The sequence below is a fragment of the Microtus oregoni genome, unplaced genomic scaffold, assembly GCF_018167655.1.
Source record: "Microtus oregoni isolate MIOR12 unplaced genomic scaffold, Mior012 000050F_001, whole genome shotgun sequence".
NCBI classification, from domain to species: domain Eukaryota; kingdom Metazoa; phylum Chordata; class Mammalia; order Rodentia; family Cricetidae; genus Microtus; species Microtus oregoni.
Window position 1 is genome coordinate 101,284 of NW_024543225.1, and position 24,733 is coordinate 126,016.

The following is a 24,733-nucleotide window of genomic DNA, read 5'->3' on the forward strand; positions in this document are numbered from 1 at the left end:
TATCTTCTGTCTGTTTCCCTCCAGGCTCTCCTTAGAATGTCTTTTCTCTGTCTTTTTCCCTCCAGTGTCCATATCTTACTTCTGTCTGTCCCCTTCAGGCTCTACTTTCCATGTTTGATTTCTCTGTCTGTTACCCTGCAGTCTCCCATGTCTGTCTTTGCTATGTCTGATCCCCTTCAGGCTCTCCTTTCCATGTCTTACCTCTATTCCACTCCAGGCTCCACTTTCCATGTCTTACTTCTGTCTGTTCCCCTCCAGGCTCCACTTTCCATGTCTTACCTCTGTCTGTTCCCCTCCAGTCTCTTCTTTCCATGGCTAACTTCTATCTGTTCTACTCCGGCCTCCCATTTCACCTTCTTATCTATGTCTGTTCCCATCTATGCTCCCATTTACATGTCTTACTTCTGTCTGTTACCCTCCAGGCTCCACTTTCCATGTCTTACTTCTTAGTTTTCCCCTCCAGGCTCCACTTTCTATGTCCTAATTCTGTTCTGTTCCCCTCCAGGCTCCCCTTTCCATGTCTGACTTCTGTCTGTTCCTCTCCAGCCTCCCATTTCCCTGTCTTTCCTCTGTCTGTTTTCTTCCAGGTCTGCTTTCCATGTCTTACCTCTGTTTGTTCCCGTATGTGCCCTTTGAATGTCTTACATCTGTTTGTTCCCCTCTAGAATCCCTTCTCCTTGTCTTACCTCTGTCTCTTCCCCTCCAGGCTCAAGTTTCCATCTTACCTCTGTCTGTTCCCCTCCAGGCTTCCCTTTCCATGTCTGACTTCTTTGTCTGTTCCCCTCCATTCTCCCCTTTCCATGTTTTACCTTTGTCTGTTCCCCTCCAGGCTCCACATTCCATGCCTTACTACTCTGTCTCTTCCCTCCAGCTTCCCCTTTCCATGTCTGACTTCTGTCTGTTCCCCTTCAGCCTCTCAATTCCCTGTCTTTCCTCTGTCTGTTCCCCTCCACTCTCCACTTTCCATGTCTTACTTCCCTGTCTGTTCCCCTCCAGGCTCTGCTTTTCATGTCTTACCTCTGTCTGTTTCTCCAGCCTCCCATTTCCCTGTCTTACTTCTGTCTGTTCCCCTCCAGGCTCCACTTTCCATATCTTAATTCTCTGTCTGTTCCCCTCCAGGCTCCACTTTCCATGTCTTTCCTCCACTTTCCTATCCTTCTCCTCTTTTTGCATATATCTGTTCCCTGATCCCTCTCCCTTGGGCCCCCTTTTTTTGCCTTATCGCTCCCTGCTCCTCTCCTGTTACCATCAAAGGCCCTGCAGACACCCAAGATTAAGGGCCAAGTTTGTGTCTTAATGCCAAAATGGGCCATATGCTATACTGGGCCATACTGTCTCTGGGGGCTATTGTCACATCCAGACCCAGCTGCTGCTAAGTCCCATGTTGGGTTCCATGGTCCTACCAAGGCTGGGGGATCTGACCTCAAGTCTGGGTCCTACATTGCCACTAATGGTCACATAGAAACCCAGGGTTGGGGATACAATCTGAGGCCTTGGTGGTGTCCTGAGACCACACTGCTACAACAACTATTCCTATCTCCTCCTAGAGCCAGGTATGCAAATGAGAGTTGGCCTTGCAAGTGTGTCTGTGCTGCATGTATGTGACTTCAGAGGAGAAAGAGGGCAGCAGCTTCCCTGAAACTAGAGTTATAGAAGTTAATTAAATATTACATGGTTGCTGGGAACTGAACCTCTAATACAGATTCTTCGCATGAGAAACAAATGCTCTTAACTGCTGAACCATCTTTCCAACCCTAAACATGACAATTAAAAGCATGACTGGCATTGTTTTGAATGACTTTAATTGTTTATGTGTGTTTCTCTAACCAGTCCATTTAACCTATGCCACTCTTCAGGCTTCCTGAAGGCCACCATCTCATACTGGTAACAAAACCTGAACATAACTGCCTTCCAAGCCCTGGCTTTCCAGAACATGTTAAGAGGACCCCAGAGGAATCCTCAAATCCTTACTTGCAACCAACGTGCACCAGAACCACCCACATTGCTTCTCTCTCTCTCTCTCTCTCTCTCTCTCTCTCTCTCTCTCTCTCTCTCTCTCTCTCTCTCTCTATCTCTCTCTCTCTCTCTCTCTCTCTCTCTCATTGTTTGCAGGTCTGACGAAAAAGGCTCTGCAGATGCCAGATGCCTAATTGTTGGCTCCCCAACAATATATTTTTGCAGGCTCGGAACTTTTTCTAAATTAAGAAGGAAATTTTAAAAAAGAACTCTGTCTTTATTATGGTATTTATCTTCTTCATAATTCTTTCTGAATGCTATGTTTGTACATAAATACATACATTTATACCCACATACATTATGTACATATACATATATAGGATGCAATTAGCGTTCAGAAAGAATTATGACGATAAGCAGCATATAAAGGAAATGCACACAGACATACATACATACACACACACACACACATACACACGTGCGCGCACGCCTTTCACCACAAACATGATAAAGGTATTGTTTTACATTTCCCCTGTTTTTCCCTTTATCTGTGTTTTATGACCACCACCCAATCTTTGCTCCTTTGTGACGGGGCAGGTATTGCAAAGGTTCCTCCGTCTTGTATTCTTGCTGAGGTTATATTAGGTTTAACTAGAATTTGATTTCCTTGATGGAGAATCCCATGGAAAATTTCCCAACTCTGTTTGAGAAAACTGAAATCAAGAAACCCCAGATAACTTAGTTTCCTTTAAACTGCCTGCGTGCGCAGAACCCCCTCCAGGTAGCTGCTGTTAAGGTACTTGCTTGTGTAAAGCGTCCCTGCTGGAGCTGCAAAATGAGATACCAGGATGTAGCTTTTGCCCTTAAAACTTCTTTCTCTAAATACTCAGGGATACACATGGGTCCCCATAGGCCTGAGTGTCCCAGCTGCTTGAAATTAAGACTTCAGTTGGCTATAAACTGCGTCTGAATGGTTATGACCTGGTGGGCTCCCCATCATACCTTAATGAGTTCAATGGTGTCCTGCACAGAGATATGCTGCAGAAGCCCCTCTTAAGACTCCATGGGTGTGACCTAAGAATATTTACAAATAGAATGCTAGGATGAAATAATACTGGATAAAGGTGGACCCTTAATTCACTCACTGGCACCCTGATAAAGAACAAACCTAGAGACAGAGATCCAAAGAAAAATACTACACAAGGATAGAGAAAAATATCAGAAGAATGCATTTGCAGCTCAACAGTTGTTACCAAAAATTGGTGTCAACCTCCAGGAGCCAGCATAGAGGAAAGGACAAGCTTCTCTCTCAGCATCCCCAGAAGGAATGACTCTCCTAACTACTTCATTGTAGATTTACAGCGGTCAGAACTATGAGCAAATTAACTTCTATTGTTCAAAGCTACCCAGTTCATGCTTTTGTTGCAGCTGCCTTGGGAAGTAAGTGCATTCTTTCATGAGCTCTGTGTTCGCTGGTGGCAAGCGACTTATACCAGTAAAGGAAGATGTGGTGGATTGAACTCCTTGCCTTATGGCAGCAAGGAAGCAAAAGAATAAGAAGAGGCCAGAAGGGTCCTGATATCTCCTTCAAGGGCACATCCCCAAAGCACTAACATCTTTCTAAAAAATGCTCCATTTACTTCTTACTTACATCTGGAGCTAAGGAAGGCTGGTTCTACCAAGTCTTTCCCCCATTGCAGCAAGTCAGTGGTACTCTGAGGGTCAGGTGCTCAGAAGTATTAGAGGACTTAGAAATTCTTGCCTGAAGGTCTGCCTTAAGGATCTCGGATTCAGTAAGTCTGGAGTAGAGTCTGAGAATGTACACTTAGCAAGTTTGCAGCTGCTGCTGCTGATGGTTCACAGTGACCCATCAGTATTATTTAGTATCCTGATAAGCTAGTGGCTTTTCTTTTTCAAAATGGGGCAAAACTGAATAGCTTTTTTAAAATGTGAATTAACATTAACATGAAAGGACTGTAGTTAATGCAAGTCAAACTTTTATTTTTAACATGAACAAACATAGCCTTACTTATCTATAAAAGGTTACTGTGTGGTCAGATGTCTGTTGATGACATCGGTGTAATGAACTTTAGAACAAAATCAGTTTCCTAGACTACTAAAACTGAGAAAACAAGTGAAAACCATTTCCTCTTCCTCCATCCATTTCTTTCTTCTGGGCTTTGCAACTGTAGGAGGAAGTAAGAGACAAGCAATATTTGTATCCCTTTAAAAGGCACTGCTGACTTCCAATTCTATGAACTGCCATTGTCTCTCAACAAGTAACAACTAAAACATTTCCCTTCTGTTCTTCCCTAACCAATCTTTAGTTATCAGAGTTCCCATAAGTTTGATAGCTTCTGTAATCTGGTCCTATCAACCTCACTATCCTACTGGCAATCACTGTAAAGGCCTGTTTTGTCTTTCTCTTTATTGCTTCTCAGAGCAGAAAACTTTATATGTTTATATATCAGCCCTGTACATTCCCGTAGGCCCCCAGCTACTCATATGTTGCCTCTTTAAAATGAGATTTTCATCTCTTTTAAATTCTCATTTAAAAATTTTTAACCTAAAATTAAATCAAAAGTTTAAATCAAAAATTAAATTTGAAAAAGATTATTTTTTTTAAATACAAAATTTCATCTCTTTAAAGCCAGGCCTAGAAATGGGAAAATTCAGAAAGACAAAAAGAGTCAAAGATGAACACAGGAAATATAATGCCTAATTCCCAATTCAGTAAAAACTGTATGTATTTGTTTACTTTTATGTCATTTAAGATAGTAAAATCAAAACTAGGCTGTTAACTTACAAATGAATCATGAGATGTGATTTCACTTGAAACACTTAAATTTTTCCCAACTTTTATTAGCACTATAAGAACAATATCCACCCAATGCAGACAGAATTTCTCTTCTTCATCTTTTACTACCAAGTCTGAAAACTCCCATCCATAGTAAGCAATCTCTTAGTCTAAAGGACTTGCATCTACAAACAACTGACTCCTGCTTAACATATGAGCACATTATGAATAGTAAGCTATTTTAGTTTAATCTTAAATAAATTTAATACTTATTTAATTCAATATTTAATAATACGAAAATTTAACAACTGTTTTGCTTGCCAAAAACATATTTCAAAAACCATGAAGCTCAGGGCTATGTTAGGAATGGTTAGTGGGAGCAGCCAGTACCTGTGTTCCTAAGGCAGGGAGTCCTCTCTGGAGTCCAGGTCCTCTTTCAACTCCCCTTCCGGTTTCGCAGTTTCATCTCCTTCCTCTTCCTTCTCGGCAGCTTCAGCAGCTTCTTCATCAGCATCTTCACACTCACATTCAATTGGCTCTTCCGATTCTCTTGGTATAGGCACCAGGAAATTAGGCTCACGGAAGAAATTAAGCACATTAAACCTGATTATATTCTTCCTTAATTTACGGTTAGGAACACCTGGAGAACATAAAAATGAACAAGAGAGAGCAATTTAGAAACACGTCTATGGTCCCAACATGTCTTCATCCTAAAATAAATCTGCATGTTGACAGCTTTTCCTGTATACATAGTTTATTATTCACAACCCATGGGACATAAGGGTATCAAAATCTCCAGTCTGTATTTGTTGTATTTTTAGCAGAATATAACCATCAAAGTACTAATCTCTCTAAAAATTAAAATAAAATAAAAAAACACTGGCACCTACTTTTCAAACTCTACTATTATTCAACAAGGCTAGGCAAGCTCTCAACATGGCCTGCATTTGAGAAAGATGCTCCAACAGAGGCAAAGAACTTCACTACCACTTTGTTCTTCCTGGTTACCTAGGGCTAGATAAGCCCCTGCTGGTTGGATTCCAGGGTCCTCAGATACCTAGCCTTATCTGAATTCAGCCTTGTCTGCCCACAGCTCTGACATTCCCATTCTGCTCTGTTCCTTGCCTCCCAAATGGGACCTCCCTTTAAAGAGGAGGGTGGAAGAGAAAAAGAAGGGGACTTGGAGAAGGGATGGGAAAGAGAGAGTGAAGGGAGGAGGGAGAGGGGAAAAGGGGAGGAAGGGAGATGGAAGGAGAGAAAGAGAAGGGGAAAAGGGAAGGGAGAAATGGGAGGAGGGATGATGTGGGAGTGTCATATATCAATCTGTTGATTTCATTGGTTAAGCAATAAAGAAACTGCTAGGCCCATTTGATAGGCCCACCCTTAGGTGGGTGGAGTAAACAGAATGGAAGGCTGGGAGAAAGAAGCTGAGTCAGAGAGTCCCCATGATTCTCCCACTCCAGACAGACAGAGGTTAAGATCATTCCTGGTAAGCCAGCTGGTGGGCTACAGCAGATTATTAGAAATGGGCTAGTCCAGGTGCGAGAGTTAGCCGAGAAAAGGCTAGATATAATGGGCCAAGCGGTGTTTAAAAGAAAACAGTTGGTTTTTCGGCGCCAGGAGACCCAGCATTGGGGTGAGTTTCTGGCCCACGGCGCCAGCCTGGGACGGGGAGCTCGGGGGTTTCTTGGCCCCCTGTCCTGCTTGGGCTCTCTGCTGCCTCTTTCTTCCTGGCCCACCCAGCTTCCGTCCAGACCCCTCCCCACTTCGCCCCCACTGCCCTCTTTTGGCGCGTAGCATCGCCCAGCGCAGCCTATCTGGGCGCTGGGTCCGAGTACCCGGGGCTCCCGGGCGGGCAGCAGTTCCTTTGTTTCTGTGGCCTGCCTGCACCAAGCGGGGTAGGCGCTTTGTCTGCGGGCTGCCCAACCAGCACGGAGGCCTGATCTTTCGGCGCCAGGAGACCCAGCATTGGGGTGAGTTTCTGGCCCACGGCGCCAGCCTGGGACGGGGAGCTCGGGGGTTTCTTGGCCCCCTGTCCTGCTTGGGCTCTCTGCTGCCTCTTTCTTCCTGGCCCACCCAGCTTCCGTCCAGACCCCTCCCCACTTCGCCCCCACTGCCCTCTTTTGGCGCGTAGCATCGCCCAGCCCAGCCTATCTGGGCGCTGGGTCCGAGTAGCCGGGGCTCCCGGGGGGCAGCAGTTCCTTTGTTTCTGTGGCCTGCCTGCACCAAGCGGGGTAGGCGCTTTGTCTGCGGGCTGCCCAACCAGCACGGAGGCCTGATCTTTCGGCGCCAGGAGACCCAGCATTGGGGTGAGTTTCTGGCCCACGGCGCCAGCCTGGGACGGGGAGCTCGGGGGTTTCTTGGCCCCCTGTCCTGCTTGGGCTCTCTGCTGCCTCTTTCTTCCTGGCCCACCCAGCTTCCGTCCAGACCCCTCCCCACTTCGCCCCCACTGCCCTCTTTTGGCGCGTAGCATCGCCCAGCGCAGCCTATCTGGGCGCTGGGTCCGAGTACCCGGGGCTCCCGGGCGGGCAGCAGTTCCTTTGTTTCTGTGGCCTGCCTGCACCAAGCGGGGTAGGCGCTTTGTCTGCGGGCTGCCCAACCAGCACGGAGGCCTGATCTTTCGGCGCCAGGAGACCCAGCATTGGGGTGAGTTTCTGGCCCACGGCGCCAGCCTGGGACGGGGAGCTCGGGGGTTTCTTGGCCCCCTGTCCTGCTTGGGCTCTCTGCAGGGCCTCTACTCCCCGGGTGCTGCCTCTTACTTCCTGGCCCACCCAGCTTCCGTCCAGAGCCCTCCCCACTTCGCCCCCACTGCCCTCTTTTGGCGCGTGGCATCGCCCAGCCCAGCCTATCTGGGCGCTGAGTCCGAGTAGCCGGGGCTCCCGGGGGGCAGCAGTTCCTTTGTTTCTGTGGCCTGCCTGCACCAAGCGGGGTAGGCGCTTTGTCTGCGAGCTGCCCAACCAGCACGGAGGCCTGATCTTTCGGCGCCAGGAGACCCAGCATTGGGGAGTCCCAGCATTGGGAGAGCCAACATTGGGGAGAGACAGCGTTTGGTAGGCAAGGAGACCTAATCCGGTAAAAGAAGATCCATAGGGAGCATTTGGAAGAAGAGATGGGCCGACGTCAAGGCAAGAATTCGCCCAACAAGCTGAAAAGCAACATGAAGCTACCAGAAACAAGCGACCTCACAACGGGAGGACAAGAACCCCTTAATCAAGAGGAAGGAGAAAAGATTGACTTCATGAAAGTGATTGACACCCTTAAACAGCATGTAAAAAACGCCCTTATAGAAATGGATGAGAAATATAACAGAAAGTTTGAAGAATTGAATAAATCAGTGAATGATACCCTAGAAAACCAAGGAAAAACAATCAAACAGATAATGGAAACAGTTCAAGACCTGAAAACTGAAATGGAGGCAAAGAAGAAAACACAAACAGAGGGCCGTCTGGACATGGAAAATCTAGGTAAACGAATAGAGACTACAGAAACAAGCATAACCAGCAGAATACAAGAGATAGAAGAAAGACTCTCGGATTCTGAAGATACCATAGAGAAAATAAACACACTGATCAAAGAAAACAGCAAGTCCAACAAACTCTCATCACAAAACATTCAGGAAATATGGGACACAATAAAAAGACCAAACCTAAGAATAATAGGAGTAGAAGAAGGAGAAGAAGGGCAGCTCAATGGTCCAGAAAATCTATTTAATAAAATTATAGAAGAAAACTTTCCCAACCTAAGGAAAGATTTTCCTATGAAGGTGCAAGAAGCATACAGAACACCGAATAGGCTGGATCAAAAAAAAACATCCCCTCGCCATATAATTATCAAAACACAAAGCATACAAAATAAGGAAAGAATATTAAGAGCTGCAAAGGAAAAAGGCCAAATTACTTATAAAGGTAAACCTATCAGACTTACACCTGACTTCTCCATGGAAACCATGAAAGCCAGAAGGTCCTGGTTAGATGTACTGCAGAAACTGAGAGACCATGGGTGCAAGCCCAGATTACTATACCCAGCCAAGCTTTCATTCACTATAAATGGAGAAAATAAAATTTTCCAGGATAAAAACAAATTTAAACAATACGCAGCCACAAATCCAGCCTTACAGAAAGTAATTGAAGGAAAATCACTAACCAAGGAGTCCAACAATGACCACAATACCTCAGACATCTAGAGACCCTTCACCAACACAAAACAAAGAAGGGAAACTCACAAACTCTACGACTAAAAAAAAAAAAATGACCGGAGTTAACAACCACTGGTCATTAATATCACTTAATGTCAATGGACTCAACTCACCTATAAAAAGGCACAGGCTAAGAGATTGGATAAGAAAACAGGATCCAACATTCTGCTGTTTACAAGAAACACACCTCAACCACAAAGACAGGCACCTACTCAGAGTAAAGGGCTGGGAAAAGGCCTATCAAGCAAATGGTCCTAAGAAACAGGCTGGTGTGGCCATACTAATCTCTAACAAAGTTGACTTTAAACTTAAATCAATCAGAAGAGATGGAGAGGGGCATTTTATACTCATAACAGGAACAGTTCATCAGGATGAAGTCTCAATCCTGAACATCTATGCCCCTAATATAAAAGCACCCACGTACATAAAAGAAACATTGCTAAAATTCAAGGCAGCCATCAAACCGCACACACTAATAGTAGGAGACTTCAACACTCCTCTCTCACCAATGGACAGGTCAATCAGACAGGAACCTAACAGAGAAATAAGAGAATTAGTGGAGGTAATGAATCAAATGGACTTAACAGACATCTATAGAACATTCCATCCAAACAGGAAAGAATATACCTTCTTCTCTGCAGCTCATGGAACCTTCTCGAAAATCGACCACATAGTCGGTAACAAAGCAAACATCCACAGTTACAAAAAAATATTAGTAACCACCTGTGTCTTATCAGATCACCATGGATTAAAGTTAGAATTCAACAATAATGCTACCCCCAGAAAGCATACAAAGTCATGGAAACTGAACAGTCAACTATTGAACCATAGCTGGATTAAGGAAGAAATAAAGAAAGAAATTAAAGTCTTCCTGGAATTCAATGAAAATAAAGAAACAACATACTCAAACTTATGGGACACTATGAAAGCAGTCCTAAGAGGAAAGTTCATAGCACTAAGTGCCCACTTAAAGAAAACAGAGAAAGCTCACATTGGAGACTTAACAGCCCACCTGAAAGCTCTAGAAAAAAAAGAAGCAGACTCACCTAGGAGGAGTAGAAGACTGGAAATAATCAAAATGAGGGCTGAAATCAACAAAATAGAAACACAGAAAACAATACAAAAAATCAATGAAACAAAAAGCTGGTTCCTGAAGAAAATCAACAAGATTGACAAACCACTATCCAAGCTAATCAAACGGCAGAGAGAGAATTTGCAAATTAATAAGATCAGAAATGAAAAGGGGGACATAACCACAGACACAGAGGAAATTCAGAGAATCATTAGATCTTACTACAAAAGCCTATATGCCACAAAATTGGAAAATGTAAAGGAAATGGATACTTTTTTAGATAAATATCATATACCAAAGTTAAATCAGGACCTGGTGAACAATCTAAATAGACCTGTTAGTCGCGAAGAATTAGAAGAGGTTATCAAAAACCTCCCTACCAAAAAAAGCCCAGGACCAGATGGCTTCAATGCGGAATTCTACCAGATCTTCCAAGAAGATCTAATACCTATACTCCTTAATGTATTCCACAAGATAGAAACAGAAGGGTCATTACCAAACTCCTTTTATGAAGCCACAATTACTCTGATACCAAAACCACTCAAAGACTCAACCAGGAAAGAGAACTACAGGCCAATCTCACTCATGAATATCGACGCAAAAATCCTCAACAAAATACTGGCAAATCGAATCCAAGAACACATCCGAAAAATTATCCATTATGATCAAGTAGGCTTCATTCCTGAGATGCAGGGCTGGTTCAACATACGAAAATCTATCAATGTAATCCAGCATATAAATAAACTGAAAGAAAAAAACCATATGATCATTTCATTAGATGCTGAAAAAGCATTTGACAAAATTCAACATCCATTTATGTTAAAAGTCTTGGAGAGAATAGGGATACAAGGGTCATACCTAAATATAATAAAAGCTATATACAGCAAGCCGACAGCTAACATCAAATTAAACGGAGAGAAACTCAAAGCCATCCCACTTAACTCAGGAACACGACAAGGCTGTCCACTCTCCCCATACCTCTTCAATATAGTGCTTGAAGTTCTAGCAATAGCAATAAGACAACATAATGGAATCAAGGGGATTCGAATTGGAAAGGAAGAAGTTAAACTTTCGTTATTTGCAGATGATATGATAGTGTACATAAGCGACCCCAAAAACTCCACCAAAGAACTCCTACAGCTGATAAACAGCTTTAGTAATGTGGCAGGATACAAGATCAACTCCAAAAAATCAGTCGCCCTCTTATACACAAAGGATATGGAAGCAGAGAGGGAAATCAGAGAAGCTTCACCATTCACAATAGCCAAAAACAGCATAAAATATCTTGGGGTACATCTAACCAAGGAAGTGAAAGATCTATTTGACAAGAACTTTAAGGCATTGAAGAAAGAAATTGAAGAGGATACCAAAAAATGGATGGACCTCCCTTGCTCTTGGATTGGGAGGATCAACATAGTAAAAATGGCAATTCTACCAAAGGCTATTTATAGATTCAATGCAATCCCCATCAAGATCCCATCAAAATTCTTCACAGATCTGGAGAGGACAATAATCAACTTTATATGGAAAAACAAAAAACCCAGGATAGCCAAAACAATCCTATACAATAAAGGATCTTCTGGAGGCATTACCATCCCTGACTTCAAACTCTATTACAGAGCTACAGTAATGAAAACAGTGTGGTACTGGCATAAAAACAGAGAAGTCGACCAATGGAATCGTATAGAAGACCCGAATTTTATCCCACAAACCTATGAACACCTGATTTTCGATAAAGGAGCTAAAAGTATAAAATGGAAGAAAGAAAGCATCTTCAACAAATGGTGCTGGCACAACTGGATGTCATCTTGTAGAAGAATGAAAATAGACCCTTATCTATCACCGTGCACAAAACTCAAGTCCAAATGGATTAAAGACCTCAATATCAGCCCGAACACACTGAACCTGATAGAAGAGAAAGTGGGAAGTACCCTACAGGAGCTGGGCACAGGAGATCGCTTCCTATGTATAACCCCAGAAGCACAGACATTAAGGGCAACATTGAATAAATGGGACCTACTTAAACTGAGAAGCTTCTGTAAAGCAAAGGACATAGTCAATAAGACACAAAGGCAACCTACTGATTGGGAGAAGATCTTCACCAACCCCACAACAGACAAAGGTCTGATCTCCAAAATATATAGAGAACTCAAGAAACTAGACTTTAAAATGCTAATTAACCCAATTAAAAAATGGGGCACTGAACTGAACAGAGAATTCTCAGCAGAGGAAGTTCAATTGGCCAAAAGACACTTAAAGTCGTGCTCAACTTCCTTAGCAATCAGGGAAATGCAAATCAAAACAACTTTGAGATATCATCTTACACCTGTCAGAATGGCTAAAGTCAAAAACACCAAGGATAACCTTTGCTGGAGAGGCTGTGGAGGAACGGGTACCCTCATCCATTGCTGGTGGGAATGCCATCTTGTGCAACCACTGTGGAAGTCAGTGTTTCGGTTTCTCAGGAAATTCGGGATCAACTTACCCCTGGACCCAGCAATACCACTCCTGGGAATATACCCAAGAGATGCTCTATCATATGACAAAAGCATTTGTTCAACTATGTTCATAGCAGTATTATTTGTAATAGCCAGAACCTGGAAACAACCTAGATGCCCTTCAATGGAAGAATGGATGAAGAAAGTATGGAATATATACACGCTAGAGTACTACGCTGCGGTAAAAAACAATGACTTCTCGAATTTTGCAGGCAAATGGATGGAAATAGAAAACACTATCCTGAGTGAGGTGTCCCAGACCCAAAAAGATGAACATGGGATGTACTCGCTCATAATTGGTTTCTAGCCATAAATTAGGGCCACGGAGTCTACAATAGGTGAACCTAAAGAAGCTAAGTAAGAAGGTGAACCCAAGGAAAAACATATAGTTATCCTCTTGGCTAAGGGAAGTAGACCCAATTGCCGGGGAGAAAATTAGGATTTTGGGGGTGGGGTGGGATGGGGGTAAGGGGAGATGGGGAGAGAAAAGGTAGAAGGGAAGGAGGGGGGACTTGGGGAACCAGGAGAATTGGGATAAAGGAAAGGTGGATAGGGGAGCACGGAACCACAATTCTTAGTTAAGGGAACCACTTTAGGGTGAGCAAGAGATTTGACCCTAGAGGGGCTCCCAAGTGCCCAACATGAGGTTCCCAGTTAGTTCCTTGGGTAGCTGAGGATTGGGAACCTGAAATGACCCTATCCGAGAGCAATACTGACGAATATCTTGCATATCATCATAGAACCTTCATCTGGTGATGGATGGAGACAGAGACAGAGACCCACACTGGAGCACTGGACTGAGCTCCCAAGGTCCCAATGAGGAGCAGAAGGAGGGAGAACATGAGCAAAGAAGTCGGGACCACGAGGCGTGCACCCACCCACTGAGACAGTGGAGCTGATCTACTGGGAGCTCACCAAGGCCAGCTGGACTGTGACTGAAAAAGCATGGGATAAAGCCAGACTCTCTGAACATGGCGAACAATGAGGGCTGATGAGACGCCAAGGACAATGGCACGGGGTTTTGATCCTACTTAATGTGCTGGCTTTGTGGAAGCCTAGCCAGTTTGGATGTTCACCTTCCTAGATATGGACGGAGGGGGGAGGACCTAGGACTTGCCACAGGGCAGGGAACCTGGACTGCTCTGTGGACTGGAGAGGGAGGGGGAGAGGAGTGGGGGGAGGGGTAGAAGGGTGGGAGGAGGGGGAGAAGGGTGGGAGGAGGGAGAGGGAGATGGGAGGCTGGGAGGAGGTGGAAACTTGCTTTTTGTTTATGTTTTTTTTCTTCTTTTCTTAATAAAAAAATTATTAAAAAAAAAAAAAGAAAATTAAATCCATCTTTGAAACACTAAAAAAAAAAAAAAAAAAAAAAAAAACTCAGGCGCACACACACACACACACACACACACACACACACAGAGAGAGAGAGAGAGAGAGAGAGAGAGAGAGTTTTAAAAAATGTTTAAAAACAAAACATAAAAACCCATCATATTCAACTGCTGTATTTCTGTCTTTGCAGAACCCCGACAGACTCTTTGAGCTCAGAGCCATGGTTTCCATGTTTTCCTTGGGGCTAAAAGCTGAAGGAAAAAAGTTCCTCCTCAGCTGACCTGCCAGGTGGAATAGCACACGCCCGACTCTTGCTTCCTCAGCAAGTGGCTGCACCTTGAAACAGGTGCCTCCCTGGGAAGTAATATTTATAGACGGAACTATTAATGGAATGAGCTGATCTCACCAATGTAAGGGCTTTAAAAAGAGGTACTCAGGGATGTCAGAAAGATTACGTTGCCTAAGTGGGGGCTGAAGGTGCAGTCTCAGGGCTCCTGGCTGCTGGCTGCTCAGGCAATATGCCCTGGGTTTCTACTACTTAGGAGTCCAGAGGTTCTGCACGGAGGTCAAGGTCTCTTTTGGTAAGAGTTCGACAGGCACCGGCCCCAAGCCTGCATGCTACAGTGTGCAGATACGAAGGTCAGAGGTCAACTTGTGTCCGTTCTCTTCTTCCACCTTATGGGTCCCAGGGATCAAACTCAGGTTCTTCAACTTGGCAGCAAGTATCTTCCCTGGCTGGGCCATCTGGCAGGCCCTGTAGTGTACCCCTCTCCCATGCACACATAGATAAATAAATGTGATTTTTTTTGAGAGTGAAGCATATGTCAATTTATTGGCATCATCAACTATGAACAAAACAGGTGGATTGTTTTGTTGGTTGGTTTTGCTTGTAAAGTGAGGTTGGTTTCAGTCACCATAACAGGTGCCCACACATCTTCACTATGAAGATGCAGAACTTCGCACAGTAGACAGGGACCACATTCCTTTCTCTCTCACAATTTTTATGCGTTTGCTTTGAATCTTCAGGGTAGTGGAGGTAGTGGCCCTCTCACCTGCCAGGTAAGCACTTGACCACTGAGCTACATTCCCAAGTCTTTTTATTTTTCATTTTGAGAAAGGGCTCATTAAGGGGCACTGAATTCGCAATCCTCCTGCCTTGGCCTCCTCACTCCCAGTTGCTAAGATGACAGGCCTGCACCACCAGCCTCCACTGCAGTGTGCTCTCACTGATGCGACTGACAGAGTGGACTCCACAGGCCCTTCATCCAGACAGGCACGGCTTCCCTCCGCCCATCCACCTGGTTCCCGTGCTTTCTCTTCATCATTTGCCTCTTCTGGCCTCTGAGCTTCGCCTGTCTTCCTAGAGATGTGTGCCACGGCTTTTACTCTTCTACCTCAACATTTATGTATCATTTAATTAGGTAATGACTGTCATAAGCACAGCTGCTACCCCAGGCCTGATGGCCGACACTGACTCTGGGTCTACATACAGCTGACGTCAGAAGGAAGGAGAGGAAGGCTTGGCACATCATTGGCAGCTGTCAGTATCTCACAGGAGGGGACACTGCTGTGGACCTACGGGACCAGGGATGAGAAGTCATCTGGAAAACATCCTTACAAATAAGTGGTCCAGGAGCTGGAAAGATGGCTCAGTGGTTAAGTGTGTGTTAAATCCCACAGATGCAAGGAGGAAGATCGCTGACCCTAATCATGGCCAAATTAAGTAATGCAAGCTTTTTTTTATTCATGTACACGGGCTGTGTCTCCCTAAAGGTGGGGCCCAGCAAAGAGGTGCCGCCACTGGAGTCCAGCCTCGGTAAGAAAGGACAGCCTCCTGTCCATAAGAAAAGGAGTCATCATAGGAGAGGAGCAGCAGGAATGGAGGCCCCAGATCGCTTGGAGACTGTTCCCTGCCAGTGTCCAGCCATGGCTGCAGGCCATTTTAAAGGGCTGAGGCCACTTAGGCTGTAGGGCAGGAAGCCATTCTCCTTTGTTCTAGCCAAACCAGAGACTCGTGAAAAAGAGGAGGTAGGTGTGTGGCTGGAACCCAGGATCTGAGGGGTTTGGACAACACGCTCTAGCAGGGATTGCAAGTTACTGGAAATGAACCTGGAAACTTCAAAGTGGAGACATTTATGTACTTGTTTGTTTGTTTGTTTAGAAACAGGGTCTCACCATTGTTGAGTAATAGCCCTGGATCATGAGGAATTGAGATGGGCAACAGCCCCCTAGCCATGAAGAATGGCTTAGCCCCAGCCTGAGCATTCCTGTTCCACCTGCAGAAACAATAAACCACCCTCCCTGAACCCAGTGCATTCAACCTTCCTCCCAGGGAAAGGCTGGGGGCCCCTCACTGCTCCAGTAAAGCAGTCTCAGCCTGTTGAGCACTCCTTTGTCTGCTTCTTTGGTTTTTCGAGACAGGGGTTTCTCTGTGCAGCCCTGGCTGTCCTGGAACTCTGTAGACCAGGCTGACCTTGAACTCAGAGAGCTGACTGCTTCTGCCTCCTGAGTGCTGGGATTAAAAGCTTGCGCCACCACCATCTGGTCCCCAGCCCCCTTTTTTACCAGTCATTTTAAGAGAGCATCTCACCGAGTTACCCAGCCCAGCCTTGGACTTGCTACGTAACCTAGGCATATCTCCAAACTTCTTCCAGCTAGATAGCAGGCCCTTACCATCACACCTGGCTTCCAAACACCCTTAAGGCTGATAACGAATGTATGCTAGGGGTGACATGGGCTTTGTCTCTACAAAATTCATGATTAATTTATGAAATTCAAATATAATCTGTGCCTGAGACTCAGCTCAGTGCTTAGGAGGATTTGCCCCTATGGGGTCACCCTATTGCTTCCTGCGGGCATCCCATGTGTCAGTCAAACTCTGCTCTGCCTGGGATGACAAGGTCATTTCCTTCTCCCTTTGGGGTCTCTTCTCCCCTGTAGTCTGCCTATTGGTCCCCCACTTACCTTGCATGCATAGTGCAAATGCCTCTCCTGGCATTCATGCATATTTTGAGCAAATATGCTTTCCTTCCAGGGGCCCTAGGAGAGTTTATCCTTCAATTTTACCTTATTATTTATTATGAGGAGTACATGCCACAGCACAAATGTGGAGGGTCAGAAGACAACTTTGTGGAGTTGGTTCTTGTAGTTGGAAGTCTTTTCTCTGTCCCATCTGGTCCTGTTGGACCGATTTCTCTCCTGCCCACCAGTGTAAACAAAGATACAGGGAAAAAGAAGGTGGAGTCTGGCAGCAGACAAAGATGTGAGGTAGCAAGCCACGAGCCTTGTAGTAAAATATAGAATAATAAAAATGGGTTAATATAAGTTTGTAAGAGCTAGTTAATAGTAAGCTTGAGCTAATGAGCCAAACAGTTCGTGCAGAGAAACTGTCACTAGGCCGGTGGGAAGCCATATGTACCTGGAAGCAAAGTTCAGCTTGAATCCGTTTGGGGCAGCAAGCTAGGCTGCAGAGTGGTGGAAATGGGCCCTTGGTCTGGATCAATGAGATGCTTCACCTGCAGGTGTACCAGATTGTGTTGAGAGGTTCTGAGTTGCTGCTGTGCCCACAGTCTCCCTCGAAGAGCCTAAGTGCCACACGCCCCAGGCTAGAGGAAGAAGCAGCTGTAGTGGTGGTGGCAGAAGAGAAGTCTGCTACACAGGAAGAAGTGTCCTCCCCACGCCCCCAGAAGATGCGGCAGAGTCCTGCACAGATCCTGGCCATGAGTCACCCCAGAGTTTCCAAGGAGGAAATAGGATCCAAGGCTGGCTTCGCTCAGCCCCGTTTGGCCAATACTGATTGCCCAGCTAGACACGGCCCACTCTTTCCTGAATAAAAGAGAAGAGCACCACAGACTCTACAACACCTGAAGAGAGCCAGACCAGCCAGAGGCTACACCCAACAGGCAAGCAAGGAATCAGCAACTGGCACCTAGCTTAGGAGCAACTGTGCAGCTGACAAGGTGCCGGCCACATGCTTGTTTCTTCTAAAGAGGGACAAGGGACAAAGCCTCAACTCTGCAGTCAGGACCTGAGGGATCTCAGCATCCAGGATTGTGCAGGTCGGGGAGTTTGGGGTGTGTGAACAGAGTTTGTGAACTTCACAGGGACAATTGAGAGGCCTGGCAATATGTGTTAGTACAGCCTGGTGATCAGTTCCCAAAATCCCATTGTTAACCTCAGAGGTAGAGGAAGGGTGCGTCTATCAGTTAGCAATGTCTGCCATGAAGTCAGAATAGAAAATGGAGACCTGTGTGCTACGTGCTTACTGTCCTGAGTGGTAGAACTGCGAGAAACTACTAGCAATAATAGCAGCTCCGCTAAACAGACTAGCAAATGTTGTAATCTCAGCACTCGAGAGACTGAGGCAGAAGGACTGAGTTCCAGGCCAGCTTGGGCCTCCAGTGAGAGCTTATCTCAAAATAATAATAGCATGTAACATGTCTTAAGCATGTCAATTGGGTTGGCACGTTCATTTCTTCCCTTTCTGTCCTCAGATTAATCCTCAGAGACAGGTGTCATTGTCCTTCCTCTAAAAGGTCTGCCCCATGGGTTGTTTTTTGTTTTTTTTTTATTTGTGTCATTTGATGTTACATCCTGGGCTCCTAAAAAATACTTCCTGGCCATGCAGGCATTCAGTTGCGTGTTTGCTAAGGGACGGGTGAATTTCCATTTTGAAGACGAGGAAACTGAGGACCCGAGCAGTAAGTGGCTTGCTCCGGGTAGGCAGCTGCTAAGTGCTACTTTAGGGCATCATGCCCTACAGAACTTTCTGGAAGGATGGACATGTTCTGTAACCTGTTCCTTATGACAGCTATTAGCCACATGTGGTTACTGAGGACTTAAAATGTGGCTAGTGTGTGGAAATTTGAGTTTATAATCTCATATAAATCTTGACTAATTAAAAGCTGACATTAGAAATAAAAAAAAAAAAAAAAAAAAAAAAAAGAAAACAGTTTCCATGTAATTATTTCGGGGCATAAGCTAAGCTAGCCATGTGGGCGGCCGGGGTGCCCGGAAGCAGCCCACCGCTCCTACTTCAACAGAGGGAGTACCATTGGAAAGGGAGATCCAGAGGGGAAAGGGGATATGGAGGAAGATAGAGGGGAATGGGAGAGGAAAGCGTGAAGAAGAAAGGAGAGAAAGAAGGGAAGAGCAGAGGAGAGAGGGAAGGGAGGAGATGGATGATGAAGGGGAGATGGAACAGAAGGGAAGTGGGTGACAGAAAGGAAGAGGATCTGAGAATAACGAGGAAGTGGAGAGAGGGAAATGAGGAAAGGAGACATACACAGGAGGAGGCATGAAGTAGGTAAGGGAATCAATCAGGTGGGCAGAGGGGAGCAGGCAGTAGGAAAAACAAAGAGGGGCAAGGGATGGGAGAGGAAAGGGAAGAGGGGGAAGAGAGACAGGAAGGGGAACAGGAAAGGGAGGGGAGCATGGAGGGAGAGGGGAGGATAGATGGATGGGGAAAGGGGATGGAAAGGACAAAGATGGAGGTGCAAGAAGAGGAGGGGGAATAAGGTGAGGTAAGATGTAAAGGAGAGCAGAGTGGGAGAGGGGAGAAACAAAGAGGAGGATAGGCAGGAAGTAGAAGCACAGATGGAGAGGGATGCAGGACATCAGAGAGGGGAAGGAGGAGAATGGGTGAAGGACAGAGAAAAGGAGGAGAGGCAGCAAGAAAGCAGAGATGTAAGGAGGAAGGAGCAGTAAGTGGGGGAACAGGGAGGGGAAGATGGAAAAGAGGGAAGGGTGGAAAAAAGGAATGAGGCTAGGGGAGAGGCAGGAGGTAGAGGGCAGGAAGAGAGAAGAGCAGAGATGGGGGAGGGATGGGGAGAGAAAAACAAAGAGGGGGTAATGAATTGGAGTGGTGAGATGAGAGGGGGAGCAGAGGCAGGAAGGGGGCACAAGGAAGGGGAGGGAAAGGGAACAGGGAGAGTGAAGTGAGGGAATTGACAGGGGAGGGGGAGATGATAGAAGGAAAGGGAAAGAGGCAGAGAGCAGGGTGGTGAGGAAATCAGGGTAGTAGGGAGGCCAAGGGAGATGGGAAGGGGAGAGGGATGGGGTAAAGGAATTAGGAGATAAAAGAAGCAGGAAGGGGCAGGGAAATTAGGGTAGTAGGGAGCAGGAGGGAGATGGGAAGAGGAGAGGGATGGGGTAAAGGAATTAGGAGATAAGAAAAGCCAGAAGGGGGCAGGGAAACTGAGGTGAGTGGAGGGAGGGGAATGAAGAAGCAAAATGTGGGAAAGAAAGGCAAGAAGCAGGGAGCAGGGAGAGATAAGGCACAGAAAAAGGGAGCCATGAGAGAGAGGGCTCAGGGAGCAGAAATGTGTAAAAGGGGGGGGGGAGATGGGGACAAGGGAAGGAAACGCATGGAAAGAGGGAGCAGGGAGAGGGAGGAAACAGGGAGAAAGGGGGGCAAAAATGAAGGCAGGGAGGGGACAAGAAAGGGGCTAAAAGGGGTATAGGTAGGAGAGGGATGAGGGAAAGGAAGGCCCAAAAGGGGAGCAGGGGAGTGAGGGATCAGGGAGAAGTAAAGAAGGGAAATCACTAACAGGGGAGCACGAAGGGAGCTGAAAGGCACCAAAAAAAGGGGAGTATGGAGGGGAGAGGCTCTGGGGAGTAAAGGCCCAAAAAGGAAGACCAGGGAGGGGGAGGGGAACTGGGGATTAAAGGTAGAAAAATGGAAACATAGAGGGGGAGGGGATCTCGAAGAGGTAAGGTATGAGAAGGGGATGAGGGCGGGGAGGGAGCAGGGAGAAGACTGGAAAAAAAGGAGCAGGGAGGTTGAGGGGAACTGGGAGAGGAACTATGCAAAAAGAGGAGCAGGAAGGGGGAGGGAAGAAGGAAGAGGTGAGGTAGGAAAAGGAGGATCAGGGAGGGGGTGAGAGTAGGGATTAGAATGGGAGCATAGGGATAAAAGGCAGGAAAAGGGGAAGAGGTAAGGATATGGGTGCTGGAGAGGGAAGGCACAAAAAAGGGGAGCAGGGAGGGGATGTTAGGAGGTAGAAAAGGAAGCTAAAATGGGAGGGGGACAGAGCAGGGAGAGAAAAGGCTCAAAGAGGGGAGTGACAATGGGGAGGGGAGCTGGGAAAAAGAAAGGGACAAAAAGGTGCAAACATGGGAGCAAGAAGGGGGTGGAGAGCACTGAGAAGAAAGTCACAAAAAGGGGAGCAGGGAAGGGGATAGGAGGATGGAGAGAGAGGTGGGACATACAAAGGGGAGCAGGGGGAGGGAGCTGAGAAAGGAAAGGCACAAAAGGCAACAGTTGGGGGATGGGGTTTGGAGAAAAAAGGCACAAGAAGGGGAGCAGGGTGGTATGGGGGCTAGGGGGAGAAATGCCGAAAAGGGGGAACAGGCAGGGGGATGGGGGAGAAAGAAGAAAGACACAAAAAGAGGTACAGGTAGGGGGATGGGGCAGGGAAAACAAAGGCACAAAAAAAGTGAAACAGGCAGGGGGAGATAGGTACAGGGGTAAAAACCACGCAAAAAAAGAAGCAGGTGGGGGATGGGGCTTGGAGAAGAAAGGTGCAAAAAGGGGAGCTAAGAGGAGGATGGGTTAAGGGAGAAGGTGCAAAAATGGGAGAATGCAGGAGGAAGGGGCAGAGAGAAGAAAGGCACAAAAAGGGTAGTAGGCACTGGTTGGGGCAGGGAGAAGACAGGAAAAAGGGAGCAGGTAGGGGGATGGGGAGGGAGAAAAAAAAGGCAGGGGTATGGGTGCCCAAGGATGAAAGGTGCAAAAATGGGGCAGGGAGGAGGATGGGTGCAGGGAGAAGAAAGGCGCGAAAAGGGGAGCAGTCTGGGGATGGGGCTTGGAGAAGAAAGCTCAAAAAGGTTAGCATGGAGGGGGATGGGGACAGGGAGAAGAAAGGAACTAAAATCCAGAGCAGGGAGAGGGATAGGGAGGGAGGAAAAAAGGCACGAAAAGGGAAAGCAGGCAGGGGGATGGGTGCAGTGGTAAGGAAGACACAAAAAGGGGAGATGCTAGGAGGATGGGAGAAGGAAGAAGAAAGTTGCAAAAAGGGGAGCAGGCAGGGGGATGGGGCAGGGAAAAGAAAGGAACTAAAATTGGGAACAGGGAGGGGGATGGGGACAGGGAGAAGAAAGGGACAAAAAGGAGAGCAGTTGCAAGGGCGAGGGGGGGGCAGGGAAAAGAAAGTTGCAAAAAGAGGCGCAAACACGGGCAGGTATAAGGAAGGCATAAAAGGGTGGGGGAGGGGAGGGATAGAGAAGAAAGGGGCAAAAAGGGGAGGTGGGGGAGGATGGGGAAGGGAGAAGGAGGTTGGGGGGAAGGGGGCAGACAGGGATGGGGGAAGGGATAAGGAAGGCATAAAAGGGTAGCAAGGGTGGGGCTTAGAGAAGAAAGGGAAAAAAAGGGGAGGTGGGAGGAGGATGGGGGAAGGGAGAAGGAGGGTGAGGGGGGGGAAGGGGGGCAGACGGGGATGGGGGTAGGGATAAGGAAGGTGCAAAAAAGGGAGCAAGGCAGGGAGAAGAGAGGTGCAAAAGGGGAAACAGTCAGGGAGATGTGGCAAGGAGAAGAAAGGGGAAAGGGGAACAGCAAGGGGGATGGGGGCTTGGAGAAGAAAGGCAGGAAAAAGGGAGAGGAGAGGAGGATGTGTCAGGGGATGGGGGCAGGGAGAAGAAAGGAACTAAAAACAGGAGCAGGCAGGGGGTGGGTGCTGGAAGATGAAAGGTACAAAAAGGGGGGCAGGGAGGAGGATGGGGCAGGGAGAAGAAAGGCGAAAGGCACAAAAAGGGGAGAGGGAGGGGGATGGGGATGGAGGAAGGGAGAAGAAAGTTGCAAAAAGGGGGAGCAGGGAGGGGGATGGGGCTTGGAGAAGAAAGGCGCAAAAAGGGGAGCCAGGTGCAAGGGCGGGGGCAGAGAGAAGAAAGGCGCAAAAAGGGAAGCAGGGAGGGGGATGGGGCTTGGAGAAGAAAGGCGCAAAAAGGGGAGAAGGGAGAGGGATGGGGCTTGGAGAAGAAAGGCAGAAAAAGTGGAGCAGGGAGGGGGATGGGGAAGGGAGAAGAAAGGCAGAAAAAGTGGAGCAGGGAGGGGGATGGGGCTTGGAGAAGAAAGGCGCAAAAAGGGGAGCAGGGGGGATGGGGGAAGGGAGAAGAAAGGCACAAAAAGAGGAGCAGGGAGGGGGATGGGGCTTGGCGAAGACAGGCGCAAAAAGAAGAGCCAGGTGCAAGGGCGGGGCAGAGAGAAGAAAGTTGCAAAAAGGGAGCAGTCAGGGGGATGGGGGATGGGAGAAGAAAGGCGCTAAAAGGGGAGCAGGGAGGGGGAGGGGGCTTGGAGAAGAAAGGCGCAAAAAGGGGAGCAGGGAGGGGGATGGGGAAGGGAGAAGAAAGGCGGAAAAAGTGGAGCAGGGAGGGGGATGGGGCTTGGCGAAGAAAGGCGCAAAAAGGGGAGCAGGGAGGGGGATGGGGCTTGGAGAACAAAGGTGCAAAAAGGGGAGCAGGGAGGGGGATGGGGAAGGGAGAAGAAAGGCAGAAAAAGTGGAGCAGGGAGGGGGATGGGGCTTGGAGAAGAAAGGCGCAAAAAGAGGGGCACGGAGGGGGATGGGGGAAGGGAGAAGAAAGGTGCAAAAAGGGGAGCAAGGAGGGGGATGGGGCTTGGCGAAGAAAGGCGCCAAAAGAGGAGCCAGGTGCAAGGGCGGGGCAGAGAGAAGAAAGTTGCAAAAAGGGAGCAGTCAGGGGGATGGGGGATGGGAGAAGGCGCTAAAAGGGGAGCAGGGAGGGGGAGGGGGCTTGGATAAGAAAGGCGCAAAAAGGGGAGCAGGGAGGGGGATGGGGCTTGGAGAAGAAAGGCGCAAAAAGGGGAGCAGGGAGGGGGATGGGGAAGGGAGAAGAAAGGCTGAAAAAGTGGAGCAGGTAGGGGGATGGGGCTTGGCGAAGAAAGGCGAAAAAAGGGGAGCAGGGAGGGGGATGGGGCTTGGAGAAGAAAGGCGCAAAACGGGGAGCAGGGAGAGGGATGGGGCTTGGAGAAGAAAGGCGCAAAAAGAGGAGCCAGGTGCAAGGGCGGGGGCAGGGAGAAGAAAGTTGCAAAAAGGGGAGCAGTCAGGGGGATGGGGGATGGGAGCAGGGAGAAGAAAAATACAAAATGGTTACAGGGAGCGGGATGGTAGCAGGGAAAAAAAGCTAAGATGAGAGGGGGAGGGAGCTGGGAAAGGAATGGAGAGAAAAGGCTAGTATGGAGGGGGATGGGTGTGTAGGGAGTGGAAAGTTGCTAAAGGGGTGTGGAGAAGGAAGCAGAGTAGATAGAGCAAGGGTGCATAAAGGGAAGCTGGGGGAGCAGCTTTAGGAATGGGAAGAGGAGGATGGTAGCTGAGTGGAGAGGGGGAGGGGATAAGAGACAGGAATGGTACTGAAGAATGAGCCCAACTCTGAGGTGGTCTTTACTCTGGATGTGGTTAAGAAAACACCCAACCTGAATCCAGATTAAGGGCCATGGGTAACTTACCGGTAAAGGTTGCTGAGTCGATGAGGTAGATAGCTCTGGCACCCTCTTCCATGCGTGTCTCATCTTCTGCCCTGTATTCCTCTGCCTCCTCCATCTGGTTCTCCAATTCTTCAAGGTCCTCGTCCTCCATGTCATCATCCGTGATGTCTTCATCCTCAGTGTCCTCATCCTCCTCGTCGTCGGTAGGGTACATAAGCCTGCTTTGCTTGGCTATCCAGGCCACATCCCTCTCATACGCCTCCTCCTCCTCATAAATGTCATTTACGATGAACTGGAAGGCCAGAAAACCTGCTGTGGCAGCAATGAAGACCAGCCACGCCAAAGACGTCAGGATTTCTTCCAGGGAGTACTGCTCCAGTAAACGGCCTCTATTTCCATCACTTTTATCATCTGAGCCACTAGGGCCTCGGTCTGGCTTTTTCTTATCAGACAT

At 47.3% G+C, this 24,733-nt stretch overlaps 1 protein-coding gene across 1 annotated transcript; it reads right to left on the minus strand.

Moving 5' to 3' along the window:
* Positions 1-5,151: 5,151 nt before the first annotated feature.
* Positions 5,152-24,733, minus strand: LOC121436662 (tumor rejection antigen P815A-like). The gene is made up of 2 exons (XM_041636668.1): positions 24,301-24,733; positions 5,152-5,393 (listed from the first exon to the last, which is right to left on the minus strand). The coding sequence occupies exons 1-2, from the start codon at positions 24,731-24,733 to the stop codon at positions 5,152-5,154; spliced, it is 675 nt and encodes a 224-aa protein (XP_041492602.1).

Coding starts and splice junctions, on each gene's coding strand:
- LOC121436662 (XM_041636668.1), bottom strand. CDS start 24,733: ATGTCTGATAAGAAAAAGCCAGACCGAGGCCCTAGTGGCTCAGATGAT. Junction 5,394..24,300: donor CGACTCAGCAACCTTTACCG/GTAAGTTACCCA, acceptor TATGTTCTCCAG/GTGTTCCTAACCGTAAATTA.